Raw genomic sequence first — 19,470 nt, forward strand, 5'->3', positions numbered from 1 at the left:
GCCCGGGCAGCTGGCGGCCGCCTCGCGGCGCGGAGCCCGCGCAGGGTGCGGAGCCCCGTCCCGTCCCGTCCCGTCCCGTCCAGGGCAGCGCCCCGCGCGCGGCACCTCCCCGCCCCCATGAGGCGCCGCCGGAGCAAGTGAGTGACGGGGCGCGGGCGGTGAGTGGCCGCTGCCCCCCGCCTCCTCCGTCCCTCGTCCCTCCCTCCCCGCGTCCCTCCCTCCGTGGCGGGGCAGCGCGGGGCGCCGGGCGCCCTCCGCAGCCCCTCGCCTCGCGCGGGAGGCGGAGGAGGCTCCCGGTGCCTCCATACGCATATGTGTCCATACGTGTGTGTGTGTTTATGTATGCGTGTGCGTGCGTGTCCGGGTGCGCGCGCCCTAGGGGCGCGGCGCGGCGCGAGCGGGTGAGGCCGGGCGGCCCCCGGCGCCACCTGCGCGGCCCCGGCGCCGCCTCGGCCGCCCGCCTCTCCCCGCAGGGCGCCCGCGGGCCGGCCTCGGCGCCCGCCATGTGCTGAGAGGAGGATGGCGCCGCGCGCGGCCGCCGCTCGCCATGGCCAGGGAGGACTCGGTGCGGTGCCTGCGCTGCCTGCTCTACGCGCTCAACCTCCTCTTCTGGGTGAGTCCCGGCGGCCGGCGGGCCCCGCGCCCCGGCAGGTGGCTCCGCGCCGCGCGGGGACGCGGCTGGGACACGGCGGAGCCCGGCGGGACGCGGCGGAGCCCTGCGCTGTCCGCCCGGGTGCCCTCCACGAGCCCCTCGTGCCGTGCTGCCCTCGCTGCCATCGGTGAAAAGGAGAGAGGGAAAAGAAAAAAAGAGCTCGGAAAGTAGCTGCAAGTATAATTAGATTTGAAGTGTAATAAATACCCCCGTAAGTGCAGGGAGCGGGGGTTCAAGGGCATCGTTGCTTCTTTACTCACGAAGTTTCGAAGTGTCCGGTAACCTGGCCTGAGCCCTGGGCTCCCGCAGGTATCATGGTGCCAGGTGCTCTGCAGAGACCTTCCCCGGAGCCCTGCCAGGGCCCGCGGTGACCGTCCCAGCTGGCTTCAGCGGGCCTGCGGTGACTCCTTTCTCTTGTAGGAGTTCTAGCCAAAGCTGCGTTCACAGTGGCCAGGTTTGCAGCAGCGGCGGCCGTGACCTCAGCTTTCGCTGCCCCCCACACAGGGAGGTTCCTCACGGCCCCCAGGCCCTTGCACCAGGTGACATCTGCCCCGCAGAACTGAGGTTTGCGTCGCATAACTAGGAGAGCGGCTGGGTGTAGGAGAACGGCTGGGTGACAGGCGTGCGATGCCCCTTGCCAACCTGCGGATGCCGGAGGCTTTAGGGGCATGATGTTGGATGGGATTAACACGTGGGTGGGATTAACAACAATTTATAAAGCGTTTAAGGTGAACTTGCATGAATACTGGGAATTATTTGGAGTGGGTTTTTTTTTTAATAATTTATTTTTTAATGAGAGAGGAAAACTGTTAAACAGCCCTTGGTGCAAAACTGCACTTTCTATATAGTGCAAGTGGTCTCACATCTGGGAGAGATTCTGTTGGAAGTATGTAACTTTATATGTTGTGTTTAGCAGGGATGTAAAATATCTCAAGAAGTATTTTATTTCTGCAGTGTTTTGTTAGCTGTTTTGTAGAGAATAAGGCCTGGTAACAGCTGATGAGAAAGTCTTTTGTTTCCTAGAAGGATGTGGAATTATTTCTCGCATGATACGTGCATTTCACTGGGTATTATACAACATCTAAGGGGCTGTATTTCCTTTAATTAAGATGAAGTTTACCAGGGTTTAAGTGTTCAGCAGGGCCCAACTCGTGACTTTTGCTCATGTGCTGTTACAGTGGAGGGAATGGATGCCCACATGGTGAAAATCCACCCGGTTGTTCTCTGGATTTCCCATGATTTCTGCCCTGGGCCATTCACGTCAGTCTCCACCAAGATCCTAACTCACCACTGCCTTCGTCCCCTCCAGTTTAGCCCAGTTGTCCCCTCTGCTTCCCAACACTTTATTCATCAGATTTATTACTTGCCTGCAGCATTCCATTGGTGCAGGAGCTGTTCAAGTGGTACCAGGTTATACATAGCAGGGTGATAGCCCCTCCAGTGACACTGTGTCCCTTATCTGTTGTGTGGTGACGAGGGCCTTGACTCTTGAACAGAGCGCTCCGTTTGTCAGTGCTGAGCTTCTCTGTAGGAAACGCTGCTCTTATCTTTGGAAAGGACTAGTGGGTTGTGTCCCAGTTCCTCTCTAGGGAGACAAAGACTGGATGTGGATCATAAATTTAAAGAGGTTAAGGCTGGATAGAGGAGATACGCTGCGCAGGAAACAGACTAAAGAGGAAAACATCAGAAAAACAGGGAGAGGTGCCTGTTGTCTCGCCCAGGTGATTTAACTGTTTGCCCTCTTTGCTAGAGTTTCAAGTTCTTTTCCATGTCAGAATCCTCCTTCTGAGTTTTCTTTATTCTGTCTGTTTTTCTGCTGTGGGTTCAAGACATGGAGCTGTAGCCCCCTTGTGAGCCTGGCAGTAAAACAACTGTAGTAGCAGTATCTATAATGTGGCCATACTGTTCTGTCCACTTCTAATTCATTTTTTTTCAGTAATTTATTTAAAGCATTTATGGCAAAAATCGTTACTGATTCTTCAGGTTTCTTTTGATTTCATTTTATTTTTTAAATAATGTTGTCTCCTTAACACGTAACTAGGAAGTACAACCTTTCCTACTCCTTTGTATAGGAAAGGGGATTTCTTAAATACATTGGGTTATAAAAAGAAGTCCTAGGGAAGAAAATGGTAACTTCTCATTCTCATCTTCAAAACAAGAACGTAAAATAATGCCTATACTTAGTCCTGCTAGCTGAGGGCAGGACCCAGGCAAATGCACCCAGGCAGCTAAGTGTATATAAAGCCAATTGAATATGTAATTAAGTAATAAATGATGCCAGTAAAAGCAGTTAAGTTGTACCAGAGAAGCTGCAGAAAATAATGCTGTCTTCCACTATGTGTGTGTGTGTATATATATATAAAAATATACTATATATGTAAATTAAAGGAGATGAAAATAAAATGGTAAAACTGGCCAGTCTGTTTGGAGTTGATAGTACACTCTTTAAAAAGCAGATGCATGCAACTGTTCAGCAGCTTGAAACAAAAAAGGAAAGTGGGTCTGTCAGAATTGTGTGGTACGAAACAGGATGAATGGTGGGTGGGCTGCTAAATGCATTAAAATTAAATAAGATTAGTTTGGAGGAGAGGGGTGTGTATATAATACCTTTTATCACTTTCTTATCTGGTCCTGCTCAGCTGTGTATTTAACAGCTAAAGACAAATCTGTTTCTAGTTGCTTACTGTAGCCTGTATCATCCTGTGAAATCTCCTCTATCTCCTTCTGCAGGGTTTGAACTTTTTCCTGTTGGGCTCAGCAGAGCTTTTACCACTGATTTTTCTGAATATAGGAACCTTACCTCACTGGCTGGAATATTCTTGTGAAACAGCCCCTTGACAACAGGTGTTTGCCCACTGGTGTGGGGATATGGGAAACTGCGTTTTCCCCTTGCTTTTGCTCTTCCCATTTGGGAAGCTTTAGCTTCCCTTTGCTTATGTTAGTGCTTACTTTGATAAATACCAGTTCAGATTGTGGACTGGATGGCAGGAAGTTTAGATTAGATCAACTACTTGAAAATGTGCAGCCACCTTCCTCATAAGCTGCAAATATGTTAGGTTCTGCCTTAGCAGATAAAACACTAGTGCAGAATACCTAAAACATATTAGAGCAAAGTCTGTGTGATTCTAGTGTGTGCAGAAGCTTCACAATATAGGAAGTGTATGTTTAATTCTCTTAAAGCTTATTCTTGTGTCTATTTTTTTTTTCCCCTTTCTCCTGCTTCCTTTCATTCAAAAGGGTCTTGCTTCCTGACAAATTCAGGCCTGTTGATAATATGTCCAATTGCTATCCCAGCTGTCAGTACTCGACTGAAGACATTGGAGATGTATGAATATCTTTACTGGCTAGTGTTTGTTAAACTTTTTGAGGTTTCTGTCCTGAAAGCTGCCTGCATGTGAGCTATAAACCATCAGCTGAAAAAGATGCTGGCTTTTTTGAATCATGGTTTGGGAGAATCGAAGGACATTCTCTGCGTCTCTCATTGTGGTGTTGTCCACCCGGAAGGTTGCTGGAAGGTCTGATCAGGCTGGTCAGATACTGCATGAAGAGGCAGTGAAAAAACAGGCTGAAAAACAGGCTGAAAAAAAAATAGTCTCAAGTCTGCTGAAATCTTTACTTTTGAAGCCCTGACAAAAACTGTCAGAGCCTGTAGCCACTGTATGTGGTGCAGGCTGTTTATCTAGTTTTAAAGTGGGCTTATTTAACCATTTCTAATGGTATTTGGCATTTTTCTTTACCTGCCTGCTGAGGGCAGGCTAGTGCGCATGAAGCTCCTTAAGAAGGTGTTAAACTAAACTGGCTCATCTGCCCATCCAGCTGGCTGAAAAACTTGACATGTGGATGGCTGCCATAACACGCTGATGTCCTCATATTTTGGCTGCTGTCAGTGTCAAAGAAAGCACAGAAGTTTATCACTCGCTATGCTGTGATGCTTGTAGCTTCTCCAGGATATTACTCATAAGTGTACAACGGCAGGCTTTGTCTTTGGAAAGGCAGGCACTGCTTTTACTGGGATCAGCTAATGAACTGTGTTGTGGAGTGGTAGGGCTGCGCGTGAGAGAAACTGGTGTTTGTTATGCTAAAAAGGCATCTCTGGCCTGAAGGCTGCTTGCATGTAAGTAATCAACTGGAATAGTATCTGTTTTAGTGGTTCATCCTGTTTTGATAATGGACCAATAAATTTTACTGCTTTGGAAAGCATCTGGGCAACCTTAATAGAGGTTTCGTGAAAGCTTTGGTGCTCCTGGAACTGCAACCTGTGGAAGAGCTTGAAAAACAATTACTTTTAAAAGGTGAATGAATCTATTGTCAGTGTTCCAGTTGATGGAGACTAAGAAACCAAACGTGGTTTATGAGCTCCCCAGTACAGATCAGGGAGACCTTTGGCTTGTCACCTTGCCTTGCAGAAAGGCTCCAGCCACAGAGCACGGTTAACCTGCTACAGGGCTCAGGGGCAACACAAGAGTTTATCGGGGGCAGTAACTGTATTAGAGTGTGCACTGGAAAATAATGCTGAGTATGGGGAAAATTCAGTGCCCTGACTGCTCTCAACAGTAGGGACTTAAGCAGAGAAGGATCCTTGTGATGCACAGGCCTGTTTTGCTTTTCTTGGCAGCTCGTGTGCTCTGGAAAATCATAGTCGAAATAGCTAGATACTGATACCGATACAAGCTGAACAATTGCTTTGACAACTTTTATTTTTTATTTTTTAAATACTTTTATATTACTTTTTTATCACTGGAAAACATTGTCAGCTTACTGTCTTGCTGGTGAGCTGTGGTATGGGAAGGAGGAACAGCTACTCTTGCATGCTGTTTGCGGACATATGGAGGACGACTGCCAGAGTGGATTGGACAAATCAAGATATTAAGTTGCAGGATACTGTATCATATGTGTTAAACCTCTTCTAACGGCTGATTCTCAGTGTCCCTGGATGTTCCAGCCAAGTCGGGGATGTTGCTCCATCCCTCACCTTGTGAGGGTGTTTCTCCGCTTAGAGTTGTACAGTTTCTGTTCGTAAGCTTTCCTTCATGTTAGATCTGAGGATGTAGTAACACCATCTAATACAGACTATGTGATCACAGCTAGTAAATGCTCCTGACAGGTAGCAGACATTGGTACATGCATGTTAAATTTGGGTTTACTGAAAAAAATCAGATAAAATGAAGGAACAGGAAGTTTCCAGTTAACTTTCCTCTTTTTATGAACCCTGTTGAACACTGTTATATCTTCTAGTTTTGGGTATGTGTTTCATCTTTGAAAATACAGTAGGAAAATGTTAGTGTTGCCCAGAGAAGCATCCAAGGATGATTAGAAGCAGCAGGTTTCCTCTTTTTTTTTTTTTTTTTTTTTAATTTCCCAAGCTTAAATATATGCATTGCTTCTTGTATTTTTTTGGTTCATTTACCATATTTACTTATTGTGACAATGCTCTTGATCTGTCCTATCTTACTTGGAATCAACTAGAGTTGTATTTCTATTGGTGTTCGAATATTACCTGTATTAATAGGATTTTAGGCTATCTGGGGTGAATAAAGTTAGGGCCAAAACAATTTTTTAAAACAATTTACATGATGAGTAATATCTGTAGAAGTTAAAGCTGTTGGATACCTGCAGCAATGAAAGCATGGAGGTTATCCTAGGCTAATACACTCTGCTTTTAGTTACTTAATATAGGCATGAGTAATTAAAATCCATTTTCTTAGTAGTCTTGTATAAAGAAAATATCTACAAGCCATACAAGAAACTCACTCCAGCTTTTATGGCAATACGGTGTCATTTAATGGAAGGCTTTTAGCAGAACAAGTTATAGGAGTTTTAAAAAGCTAGTAATGCGTTTAATACTGATCTTGAGAAACCTTTTACTTTTTGATTTCTGTAGGCTGCATTATTTATATAACATTATTACATTACAGCAGCACACAAAAGCCTAACTCAAATTCAAAAGCACCATCCCTGAGGACTTTGAGATCCAGAAAAGCAACTAATCAGATTTGGGATTTTTTTTTTTAAGTAACTTCTTTGTTTTCTCTTAGCACGTTAGTCTTTCTGTTTGTGAGAAAAGTCTCTCAGGAATGTACTTGAAGTGGGTGAGGGAGAATAAAAGGAAGCGAATGTGTAAAAGGTAAAGGAAGATGCTAGTAGAGAAAAGACTGATCAAATTTGGCTTACGAAGGTCTTCTGTTGGACAGGGAAGGTGCAAACAAGCAATTCATAACTGGGCTGTGTCCTAACACAGTAAAGCAGAGTTTGTCTGTAGCTCAGTTTTGCATCTACTTCTGCAGCACCTTTCCTCTCACTTACCTTCATGGGGTCAACCTGATGGACTATCAAGGGTGAAGGTAAAGCAGTCTCTGCAAAGCAGCCCTGAAAAGCAGAATGGCTAAGTGTAATGTTGGTGAGAAAAAAAATACCCCCCAAACCCACCCTTGTGTTAGAAGCAATAATGACATGTTCCTTAACTAACACTTGAAAGTCAGTGAAATCACAGGTGTTTGGGGGAAATTCCTCCCAATTAGCAGTATGGAAGTCGTTGCATCTACCTTGAGGACAAAGGCGCAAATTAAGGCTGAGTAGATTTGAGCTAGTAGCTTAAGGGAAAAAATGTTTCAAACCAGATGCGTATACCACTAAGCCATGACCTCCAACAAAAATGGAAAGGTCCATCTATACCTATACTAAGTACCTGTACTTTAGGTGTTTGTGGGTTTTTCTTTCCATTTTTCAAAAGAAGAAAAAAATATTGAAATTGTTTTCCTAATTATTCACTAACTACAGGAACTCTCTACTTTGGAAATTTTGCATCATCTTGAGAATCTGAGGACTCTGCACTGCTGCAAGTTACCCACAAGCAGCCACCCATCCCTTTGCCTTTCCAGAGATACTACTCTTTTACAATGAGAAGGTTATTTCCTGTTCTGAGGAAAAGTAGCATGAAGCTTGGCCTAAGGAGTATCAAGTACAGTGAGTAGGTAGTCAAAGAGGATGAGTACAGAAATATCTACAGTTTCTACAGTTTCTCTGCCCTCTTTTCCCTGTGCACTTTTATGCTGCTTGGAACAGGTATTATCTGAGTTGGACATTGAGTACCTGCTGTTGGATTAACTGCAGGTAAATCTGATGGCACATGGAACTCTCATTTCAAGGGTTTGGGTTTTGCGTTTTGGGTTTGTTTTTAATTGAGCTTCTGCAGGCTCCTTTTATGCTCATTCCCTGGAGAACCCTGCCCACCTGCAGCTGTGCGAGCAAAACTGGGAGCAGAGAGTGGATAACGCCCTGCTCCCGCTGCCTGCGAGTGGGAGAAAACAGAGGCAAGACCCTACATGGGGTCAAAAAGAACCTCAGATAAAAGGTGCTTTGCTGGGGAAGAGGTGAGTTGCTTTTTTCTAGTCCATTCTCCTCTCCATGAACATTTTTATGCTTTTGCCATAAGAAATGCAGAGAAATACATGGTACAGAAAAGGCAAGATATTTCCACTACTCCAAAACTGTTCCTCACGCACACAAAAAAGTAGTTGTCCATGTTTGCCTAGTGAACTGAGTCACCTATGTTTGTTCAGGGGTCTGGGCATAGAATTTATTTAACTGCGCAAATATTGCGTCATGCTCTGTTCATGACCTTGTAGTGATTTATTTTTTCATTTTTGATAAGCCACAGCTCAAATAGCCCAAATCGATTTCAGATGGAAGCATTCTCAAGGCTTATTTCGCTACTAAAATTAAAGGACACTTTGTCAGCTTCTCTCATGCAGAGCTTTACCGTATCTTGGAAGTAATTTCACTGGAGTTGTAGACCTCTTTCTGGAATGCAAGTTGTTATATAGTGCTGCTGTTCAGCCTTTTGTATGGGAACCAAAACCTCAACTGGTTTGCCCCATTCATTTTGATAAAAAGAACTGCATGTGATTTTTAATGTGGGAGGTATTTATTTTTGATCTCTCCTTGGGTTTAATGATAAAAAAAAATTCTCTCAGATGTGAACAAAGTGAAGGTGTTAGAATGTTTATGAAAACAAGATGATGACAGTGACAACAGTGAGCAGCCACCTGGAGCAATTAGCCCTGCTTCACTGAATATGGAAAATCATGGTCATTTATTAACTGAAAATACAGATTTATTTTTGCAATTTAGAAATGGCCTCAAAGACACTGAGTAGGAGAGCAACAACCAAGGCTTAAAATACATACTTAATGAATAAAAATATATACATGCTTTTTGTTTTTGTTGCATGATTTAAATGGTACTTTTAAATAGCAACTTAATATTTTGAGGAAGTTGTTGGCTATAGCTTTTACGGTTGCCGTGAAAGTGTTCTGAAATTATAAATCAGAGGAAATTGCATATATTAATGTTTGACCTGCATGCTGATTTTTGGAGAGCTTATTTAAAAATATACTTTATAATCTCTGTTTAATCAGGGTGAAAATATAATTAAAATAGAATATGAGAATATGAGGTTTAATAAACTGTTCAGTTTGGTGTTGTCAGCCGACCTGCTGTATCCTGACAGCTTAGAATGAAACAAACACGGGGCGACGTGTGCGGCCGTCTGTGACAGAAGTGTTTTGCTGCCTGCTCTCGTGCTGCGTGTGCAGCGTGGCAGGCTGGGCGGCACCAGGGAAGTTTGGATGCAGACACTTGAATGAGGTGCTGTGAATGCTAATGTGGAAAAAAGTCACTTTGGTAGCTTTGCTTCTTGTGAACTTGGGACCTTTTGGAGTTAAACTTATGCCGATTGCTTGATAGAGCTTTTGAACTGGTCAATACCTGTAAATTACCCGTAAGTTAGTTATAAAACAAGGACTGTCAGTTTTTAAGGCTTCCTTTGTCCTTCCTCCAAGCAAACCTGTGAAAACCCTAATAGGAGCCTTGCTACTTCCCGTGCATCCATGAAAATCAGTTTGCAGTGACCTGCAGAGATGTGCGTGCCCTTTGCTACTGAGGTTGGGATGCGCTCCAGGTTTCCTGGACAAGCTCTTCTTGCCTTCCGAGCGCTGGGCCGGGTTGCACCGAGGGAAGTTAATAGATGTAGTGCCAGTGATGCCAGCTGCTGCGAAGCTACTAAACTTGTTGGGTTTGTGTGTAGTAAAATGGAGAATTGTTGAATTATTCATTATTATGCTTTGTTTTCCCATGTGCTGATTTTTTTTTTTCTTTTAATATGGGAACTACTTCTATATTTTCTTCCTCTTTCCATTTTTCTCCTGTTGCATCTTGCCTTCTCTGTAGGGACAACTTTCCTTCCTTCCAGAGCATCCGTTGTCGCTCGGTTGGTGGGAATGCAGTGCCACGTTCACAGTGCAGAAGCAACACAAGTGCGCCCTGCAAGCTCCCAACAGAGCCATGGGCTCTCTGACCAGTTCACCAGTTTGATATGGAGGAAAGAACATTATTTAGAAGTGAAATGTACTCCTGATGCTGCTGTCTTAGCCACGACCTTCTCACTCTTCCTGAAAGTTGGCAGGGAGTGTTTTTGTTTGGTTTGTTTGGCTGGACTCTGTCGTCTTTCTGCTGACTATTCCTGTAAAGCACGGTAGCCAAATTTATCTTAACTTCAAATATTTTGCTATAAGGTAAAGAGAGTGGAAGAGACCTTCCTGATTTATCAGAGCAAATGCTCTTTACTCCCACAGTTTCACCAACCCATCTATTTCACCAATCTCTTGATCTCACACAGCATAAGGGAAATGTGCCCTTACATGCACATATGGAATAGAATTTTAGTCTGTGCTGACTTCTTAGCAATATGGAGGCAGTAAACTGAGCACCTAGGCCTCCTCCTGGCCCTGTGCTGGGCCAAGGCAGCATTCAGCACTTATGTGTGGGTTGTGAAGAGCAGTGCGGTGGCCACCAGTGCTTATGAAATCTTAAAGGTAGAAATGCCCAGCTGCAAGCGTGCTGCTGGCCAAGGCAGGCATTCCAGGAAGCCAGCAAAGACACACAGGAATTCTTCAAAAATGTCAGCTTTGAACCAGGTTTAACTAGTTCTTACATAGGACTTTTGGGCAGCATAGGAGCGTGTGGGAAGCTAGACAATACCATTGCGCTAGGGAAGGGGTAGTGGATAATCCTCCTCAGAGGTGGTGCTACTACTCATGCGAGTTTCTTGGGTGTTTATTTAGCAGAAACGCTGCTCTGGAGGTGTCTGTTTCCTGAGCTAAGAGGAAGCAAAACTTGAGTAAATTTTGAGCTGACAACTGTAGAAGGGCAGACTAGTGTTTCTCGTTGAACTTAGAAGCTGTTACAATAATGCAGAGGTTTCCTACCGTACTTCTATACAGATGTGAGAGGAATAGTAAGTATGAGGAAGAACCAGCATGCTGAGCAGTCCCTGCCTGAGCTAGTCACCTGGAAAAGCTGAAGCAAGTGATGCTTCTGCAATCCTGTGTTTGCCAGGCTCAGCCTGAGAGCTGCAGTTCAGAGCTAAGTGCCTGTATGAGGCTGATATTCATGTCTTCTGTGCCTAAATCTCCCCTTTGGGTATAGTAAGCTAGCTGTATTCTCTGAAATGGTTGGGAAATAGATGGTGATATTTAGTAACCTTAACTTTGTTCTGTTTTGTAGAGAGGCTTAATGTGTTTCTCCTTCTCTAGAAGGACTTCAAAGCTACATCTCTGCCTTTCTGTGCTAGAGAGCAGGACTCCATCCATTCAGCACATGCAGGAGGAGATACAGTGCTGTGAGGGCCAGCAGAAAGCATGCAGGGAGGTGACAGCTTCCTGAGGTAGAGGAGCCCCAGCCATGCCATTCGGGTTTGGGTTCTCAGGAAAATTAAGGGTAAAAGCTTCGTGAAGCTCCCAGATACGCTGACATGTAGGAAGGGGATGAGGTGACAGAAGCTCAGCTCTACCAAGGTGGTGGCAGTCTCAGGTTTTATTTGCTGTGGGAATGGTGCCCACGGGTACTGTGGGAAGTGTATTGGCTTCATGCATCTCAAGTGCCTGGGAGTTAGACAAATGCTAGTGATGGTGCTCGGTGATTGGGAGCCTGTGTTTTGACATACGGTGCTTTTGGGCATCAGAACACTTTACTGAGCTTTTTTTTTTTCTTTTTTCCTTGTTCTAAATGAAAAGGGAAACAAGTTTTATTGTTACTTTACAGGAAACCCAGACAGTTCGTGGTATGTTCAAGGCCACAAAGTCAGCCTTTGCCATACCAAGAGAGAGAATGTGATTCTCCTGGATTAACCCACAGGCTTTACCTCTTCTCCTAAGCGTCAGTACTGTTGCATCCTTTCTCAAGCTCCAGATTTTTCCTTGGGGGTTGTGTGCCTGTAGATGATTTCACAGTGTCACACAGACAGGTGGATATCACCTGGGAGTGCTGCTAGGGTCGCTCATCTTAGTAGCAAAAACCCTCCCTCTGTTGCCTCTGCAGCTCATTGTGCAGCGGCAGGAATTGAGACAGTGTTGGTGTGAATCCAGGGGGAGATGGGAGGTGTTTCAGGCTTTAGTTACCCACAGCAGAAGAGAGGGATAATTGCCACTGACTCCCCAAATCTGTAGGCGACAAACCAATTCCAAGCAAATACAAGCACAGTTTTGGGGAAGAATATTCTGGCCAGATAAATGATTGTATGACAGCTGTTACTGAGGATTGATCCTCTGCTTACTTGATCAGTGATCTTGCGATTTCTTAAAAATGCATGAAAAAGTAACTTCACTTTTTCTTTTTAGTTGATGTCCATCAGCGTATTAGGTGTTTCTGCTTGGATGAGAGACTACTTGAATAATGTTCTCACCTTAACTGCAGAAACAAGGTAAGCTCAAACCTACTAGTCTGTGTAGCTGAATGATTGGTGTATATGTAGTTAATTTTCCTTTAGCATGTTTACTAATTAAAGTTTCTGGAGCTATGATACTGTCAATTATTCTATCTTTTGGCTAAAAAAAAGTAAAATTACAATTTTTGAAAATTCTTTTATCAAAAGCTGAAATTTCTCACAAGGAAAAGGCAAACTAATTTAATCTTGTTTTATTTCTATGACTGTCTTTTCCGACAGGGATGAATTTTGGGCCATTAGCCAACAGGTAATCATGTTACTGTATAATTTTGAATACTTTATTGAGCCCAGAGATTTAAGAATGTTGTTCTACTACTGCAGTGCTCTAGTCGGGGAGCAGAGCATCCTTTGTACTGCATCTTGTCAGACAGGAAGATTTGGGCCTTTGCCCCAGACAGATTTCCAGCTCTGCTTTCTGCCCCCTGGAGAAAGCGTTTGACTTTAAAACCGTATAGAACCATAGTTTTTTTTCCATGAAACTTATACAGTACATTGCTAATCTACCCCTTTTAATGACTAGGCTGCCTTTTTTATACTGTGTAATTTTTCTGTGTGATTATACTATTTTGTTTCTGGTTTTGATTCAGGGTGGAGGAGGCTCTCATTTTGACATATTTTCCTGTGGTCCATCCAGTCATGATCGCTGTTTGCTGTTTCCTTATCATAGTTGGAATGTTGGGCTACTGCGGGACAGTGAAAAGAAATCTGTTGCTTCTTATCTGGGTATGTTTCACGACCTATACAAACACCTAACTAATGTGTTACTTAGACAATGAAATAAAAGCTCGATGCGGTGGCACTAGATAAATACTGCTTGTTTGTTTCTTTGTTTTTAAGTCTTTGTTTTATGTTTGCAAATCATACAGTGAGAAGGAATTTATTGCCTAGAATACATTATGTTATGAAGGAAAAAACCTCAAACTCTTAAGTACTAAATTACGGGAACATAAGTAGACTCTCTTGCTGCTGTCCTGACTCTTGACTGTTAAATAGCCAGGTAACCCGGACTTTGCTTTATCCATACTGTTGATTACAGGTGTAAAGCAACAGCATTTGCAGCTGATGAAGACTAACCCTGAGTGTGTTTTGAGGATTTATATTCTTTTACTTGAATCTGGAATTTTGCAGTTCATTGTAAGCAAATTTAAAAATGATTTTCAAGTAGCCACCTATCCCCTTCATTTGGAGGCCACATAACTAACCCAACAGCAGCTCACGTGCAGTAGCTTCTCTGCCAGGGGCCTGCATGGATAGGCTGAAGGTGAGGAGGCTTTGACTATACAGTGAGCTAGATACCTTTACTTCATCTGGAGGTCAGTGTGCTTGGGTCTGTGCAGGACAGATTTTATAGATAAATACTTTAAAAATTATTAGACTCCTGGCAGCCCCAGAAATTGGAGAGTACTGTTGTACCCATATGTGTCTGAGAAATCTGTCTGACGGCCCTTTGAGGAGTTGGGCTTCAGTCTTCTTAACAAGAGGATTAATGGGACTCCAAGGAGCCAAGGAGGGTGGGAGCAATGCGTGTAAAAGAAGTTTATCAGATTTACCAATACCATAATTCCGACAGGATAAGTGGACAGTTGAAGATCCTTTAATTCCTGAGATTATCCAGGTGGAGTCTTTTACAGGAATAGTTGAGATCATGCTGTATTTTCCCCATAGTGTGTGATGGGTTCTCTCAGAGATTCTTCTATTGCATTTTACTGTGGATCTGTTCAGACAAGACTATGTGAAACCTCACGAGTTATTACTCGAGACTGACAACTGACATGAAAAGTTGTCTGAGATTTTTGCAATCCTTTCTTTTATCTAATAGAAATTATTCCACTTGCTTCTATAATTGTAAGAGAAGCATACTGAGGCTTTTATATTAAAAGTAGCTTTCTTGAGAAGTCTTGACTAATCTTTATTTGAGATTCAGTTGAGGGCCTGTAGTTACAAGTATTCCCTAATTGCAAGATGGCAAATGCTGTTTTTCCTTTTGAGTATCTCTTAACTCTTTTTGAGAACTTGTTAAGCCTACAGTACAGGTCGAAGATTATAGTTTCAGTTACATGACTATGAAGAACTCAATTCATTTCATTATGGATTTAGCAATATTTAGTAATATTAATGTACCTTTTGGGGGAGGGGGCTTGAATTGTAATGTTACATTTAGCAGGAGCAAATTCTAAGATCTTACGCATAAATACGAATATTTGCAAAAAAACAGATTCCTGGAGTTTCATACTATATAATTATTAATGTTGTTTGCATATTTTAAAAGGAATGGGCTTTGTAAATTAGTTTGTATAAAAAATTAACCTATTAAAAGATGTTAAAAGTTGTTATTAGGCCCTCTGTTTTTATTGAAAAGTTATAAAATCGAAAACATTGCTTATAGTGAGGATAGCTTTTAAAGTGAATTAAAAGACAAAGGAACAATGTGATTTTGACCAATCTTACGTATTAACTGAAAACAAATTTAAGTTACAATTTTTGGTGTAAGTCTTTAGAAAGAAAGATCATAACTAACTGAAATACAGAATAAAAAAGGTTAAGTGTTGCTGGCCTTCAGTTTATTTAAACTGCTAGTGAAATGAAGAAAACATTCTTTTAATGCCATCTGGAAGTAAATTTATATAGTGTGTGTTTAAGCACTCAGATTACCCGAAATCAAGACAAGTCATTTCTATATTTTAACTTGCAATATTTCATTCCTGAGAGTCTGAGAGTTTGCCCTTGCCAACCAAAGAGATAAGCAAAATCTAAATGATGCCTTCCTGAGCGTGTCACTGACTTTGATTAATTGTTAAATGAGTACAATCCTGGTATACTGCAGAAATATGCAGACATAAGGCAGTGCTTCATTCGTCAGACTAATCAGAGTGTGATGGATCAACAGAATGAGCCTTTGTAAAACCAGATAAACTGAAAGAGAAGCAAAAAATTTCCATGTAAAACATTAACAGCCTCCTCAATCATGATTATACTTCTCGTGTTGAAGTACAAGAACAGCTATAATGACTACATTCAAAGATATTTGGAACCAAATCTTGATGTTTCTTATAGCATGTTAATTCAGTGTTATTAATTTAACAGAGATTTTTGGAAGATTTAAGGAAGCATAAGGACCATGTGTATTTTGAATACAACTGAATGCATACTTATATTAATATTGTATAATTTTATATTAAAATTACAACTGAATATAACAGAAAAAGATCCCCCAAATCTGTAAAGGATCCATATGCAGCATAAGCTTCTGTTTTGTGTGTGTGTGTGTTTGTGTGTTGCAGATGATCCAAGTCCTTGCACAGAAGTAACTGTTTCAAATGCAGAAGGTTTCTCCAAGAATTGCTGTGTCTTTCCAGTAGTGGTGGTGATTGTTTTTTCACTTCCACTCCTACCCGTTTAGTGTTGACTGCTTAAGTGTTAGGATGAATCTTTTGCTGTAGGTAGCTTTGGCTGTTGTCCCTGTGACAAATGACTTTTTTACATCATAACATTTGATACTCAGAATTTCATCAGCGTACTGCTCTAATCCTCTAGAGCAAACCATGGCAAATTAAAAATACCATTTTTCACAATATGACATAATATGACTCTAATGTAAAAAAAATAGATATGAAGTCTAGTGGATATGATGTCTCATATTTTGCTTTAGAGTATAAAATTGAGCTTGTGTATTTCTTCCTCCCTAGGGTCTGAATGTAGCATTGCTAAAGTTGTAGAACTAGTAAATTTATGAAGAGAGTGCCCGGGAGTTGTTACGTGTTGCATGTTGAGCGCGAGACTCTCACAGTTGGCTCCTGCCTCACGTCCTCCTCCTGGCTGAATGTCCCGCACTTCTTGGTGCAGCACCAGGGCCTGGTTCCAGCTCTGTGACTCCCCATGCCAGACGTGGGCTCTGCAAACCCTGCTAGAAAGCACGCTCTGCCCTTGCAGGCCTGCGCTACCACCAGGGACACATGTCCCATGTCAGAGGAGAAGCTTCTGAAACAGGGGCCAAGCAGAAACAGAGTGTCTGTAGAGAGCCTGATTCCTGAAGAACTGAGCAACTGGGTATGACTCCCCTGGGATTTCTGGCCATATATTCATTTTATAACGAGAGCTAGCATACAGTGAAAAGCAGTTGGTCGAAGATTTGGAGCTGGTCTAACTGTATTAGAATAGGTTAAAAAAAAAAAAAAAGACAAGGGTCTTGTGTCCTTTTGTTTTGTCAGTTTTTTTTATTAAATTGTGAGATGTCCTGTGATATATACCAGTGTAACATGAATTCTCTCTAGTCTTTCCATTTTTTTTAATTATAATTCACTTTAAGATGACTTTTGTGTTCCTGATCAAATGAAAATCTTCTGCTTTGTGTTCTTATAACATGAAGTGCAGAGAGGAATCCTTCAGAGGCACAGACAAAATTCAGTCCTTAAATGTCTTTTGTAGCTAGAAGATTGCCTTTAGAAAGGATATTGTTTCAGAAATAAAGTTCTATTGCCCAAATAAATTTTTACTTTACAATAATTTCTCTGTAAATATTTCGGCTTAGAATTTCCCTACTTAACAGGCAAATTCATTGAATCTGACACAGGGTAAGACTATACCACCTTAAACAATTCCACTGGTTTTGTGTATATGCTTAAAAAGCTTCAGAAAGAATATTTTACCGCATGACTTTTCCTTAATTTTTAAGCTTCAGATCATCTTTGTATGGTGTTTTGGGGTATATTTGTGTGTGTGTATTACTTAAATCTTTCTCATTTTCTGTTACTTAGATTTTAATCTTTCCTTTAAAAGTATTTTAATTTACTAATATGGAGCTACTTTGTGACCCTGGGGATGCAGTTCAATCCAAATCCTTCCGTCACTGCGGTGGTAACTCCCAGCAGCAGTAGCTACCAGTGAGGTTTGTTGAACGTGCTTCTCAGCTTGGCGCCTTTTGTTCTCATCCTCATTGCCATGGAGTACAGTTGCACCAGTAATTTGTTAGAGAGGTTTTATTCCTGATTCAGGGAAAGGCTGGTAAAAACAAAAGAGCTATTAAAAAGCTCTGCACATAGCATTTGGGGTGGAGGATGAGGAAACAGGGGGTTTTCAGGGGAAAGGTGTCTGAGAATAAGATGGGATCCTATGTCACTTATTTAGAGAAGTTTGCAGTGTTAGCAGCTTAAACTGGAATATCTGGACTCCTCCAAAGCACTCCCATAAAAAGTGTAACAGTTCAAGGAGAAGAAATGGAAGTCTAGGTTTTGCGATGTTTGTTACAGTTTGTTAAAATTGTTTAACTTTTCAAATATATATATATATATATATATTTAATAACATTCCTTATCTCTGTATCTTCTCAAGACAAAAACAACCAAAAAGCCCACCATGAATGTGTTCTTTGAATAGTAACCTTCAGGGTGTGAGGATTTGCTTAAGTTCTTATTTCTTAAGACAAGAGTAAACTCTCAGTTGCTTGACATAGAAGTTCATGAAACTCCCAGTAGAAAAGATTTTCCTGGCTGGGTTTTCATTGCAAATTCAGGCATTTATAACTATGAATTTTCCGTAATTACAGCGTTCACACAGCATCAATTCAAATTGGTCTGGACAAGTTTTCCCAAAAGGGAAAAACTGTAAGAAATACTTAATAGTAGGGCAATATTTTTTAGTGATTTTTTTTTTTTTTTTTTTTAAATCACAGAAGAGGCAGAGAAATAAGTCTAGTCTGATGCTAATTGCCGTTTAGGCCCTGTTAGTGTGGTCAGGGAGCCTGATTATAAATAGGAACTTGATAAACCAAATTAAAACATAATGAGATGAACAATTATTAACCTAAACTGATTATAGAGAAGTTAAAAAATTGTAAAGAGGGGAAAGTTTTTCCCATTATGTGAAAAATGTAAGCTGAGGACATATGACAAACATAACATGACTATGTCCACTTTGTGTGAGCAGTTTTTACTCAGCTAGATTCACTGTTGTTGAAAGTAGTTTCTTTAAAATCCGTCTCAAAAATGTTTGAGAACCCCTGATTGACATCAGCATTTTGGGGTGGGTTCTTCTAACCCCATGCACCCGTGTGGATGCTTGGGTGCCACGAGGGATTGTTTGCTACGCTGGCAGACATCACTTGTCGCTGCCAATAGTCACTTGTGTGGAATGCCAGCATCAGGACACTGTCACAGCAAGAGCTATTCTGAAGCCACAATTAGCATGAACTAGTATGAGAGTCTAATAGTAGCCATTTTTTTTGTCTTTTTCTTTCCTTTTTTTTCTTTTGTGACCACAAGTATTTCTTTAATTCTGCAGGATATTCATTGTGACCAGAGTCGCAGCTGCCCTATTACCGTGTGTAAACATTTGGCACTGGAGCTGTGCTATTTACTGACCAGAAGTATTTCATTATTAAACTACCAACCAGTGAAAGCAAAGAAATAACAGGCAGGCATACTTAAAGCCCATGCAGTTTTGAAATTAGACAGCATTTCATCCTTTTCAGATCTTTTTCCTTCTCTCAGCAGCTTGTTTATGAAAGCTTGTGGCGTGACTAAGAGGAAAAAGCGCTTGTGCAGTCCTTTAAATGACTTTTAGATATATAGTTTTTTTCTTTCTTTTCTTTCTCTTTTGAATCTTAAGTAGTGGCTTTTTTTGTGCTTGTGTATCTGACCAAGATAGCTTAGCATGTCTTAAAACATGAATTTAAATGGGAGGATTTCTTCTATATTGTAGAACAGATTTTTAAAAATCTGGAACTGTGCTACAAAACAGATTCAGATAATTAGTGGGTAAGTAAGGGTTTTTATGGTGCTTTAAAAAGCTGTTTATTCATTTTGCCTTTTTAGGAGCAGTTTGTGTGTGTTTGTATAATGGCAGGGAATGGAAGGCAGAAGTACACCTAAAGATTGCAGATTTTTACTTTCAGATATTAGTAAGTATCTGAAGACAGTAAAATAGGACTAAAACTTCAAAAAAAATCCACATTTCTAATCTTTACCCTGAAGTTGATCTGAAGTTTGAAGAGATGTTTGTGCTATTGGTTACCAGACATGCTTCTGCATTGACATGCAGA

At 41.7% G+C, this 19,470-nt stretch overlaps 1 protein-coding gene across 1 annotated transcript in view; it reads left to right on the forward strand.

The window, feature by feature from the left end:
* Window positions 1–520: 520 nt before the first annotated feature.
* Window positions 521–19,470, forward strand: part of TSPAN12 (tetraspanin 12) — a 46,824-nt gene continuing 27,874 nt past the window's right edge. Inside the window, exons 1-3 of the mRNA XM_026051677.1 lie at window positions 521–613; window positions 12,328–12,410; window positions 13,022–13,157. Coding sequence (XP_025907462.1) covers window positions 548–613; window positions 12,328–12,410; window positions 13,022–13,157 — 285 coding nt within the window. The 5' untranslated portion in view covers window positions 521–547. The remainder of the gene's footprint in view (window positions 614–12,327; window positions 12,411–13,021; window positions 13,158–19,470) is intronic.

Source organism: Nothoprocta perdicaria, unplaced genomic scaffold (assembly GCF_003342845.1).
Source record: "Nothoprocta perdicaria isolate Ctin4 unplaced genomic scaffold, notPer1 scaffold_79, whole genome shotgun sequence".
Classification (NCBI taxonomy): Eukaryota; Metazoa; Chordata; class Aves; order Tinamiformes; family Tinamidae; genus Nothoprocta; species Nothoprocta perdicaria.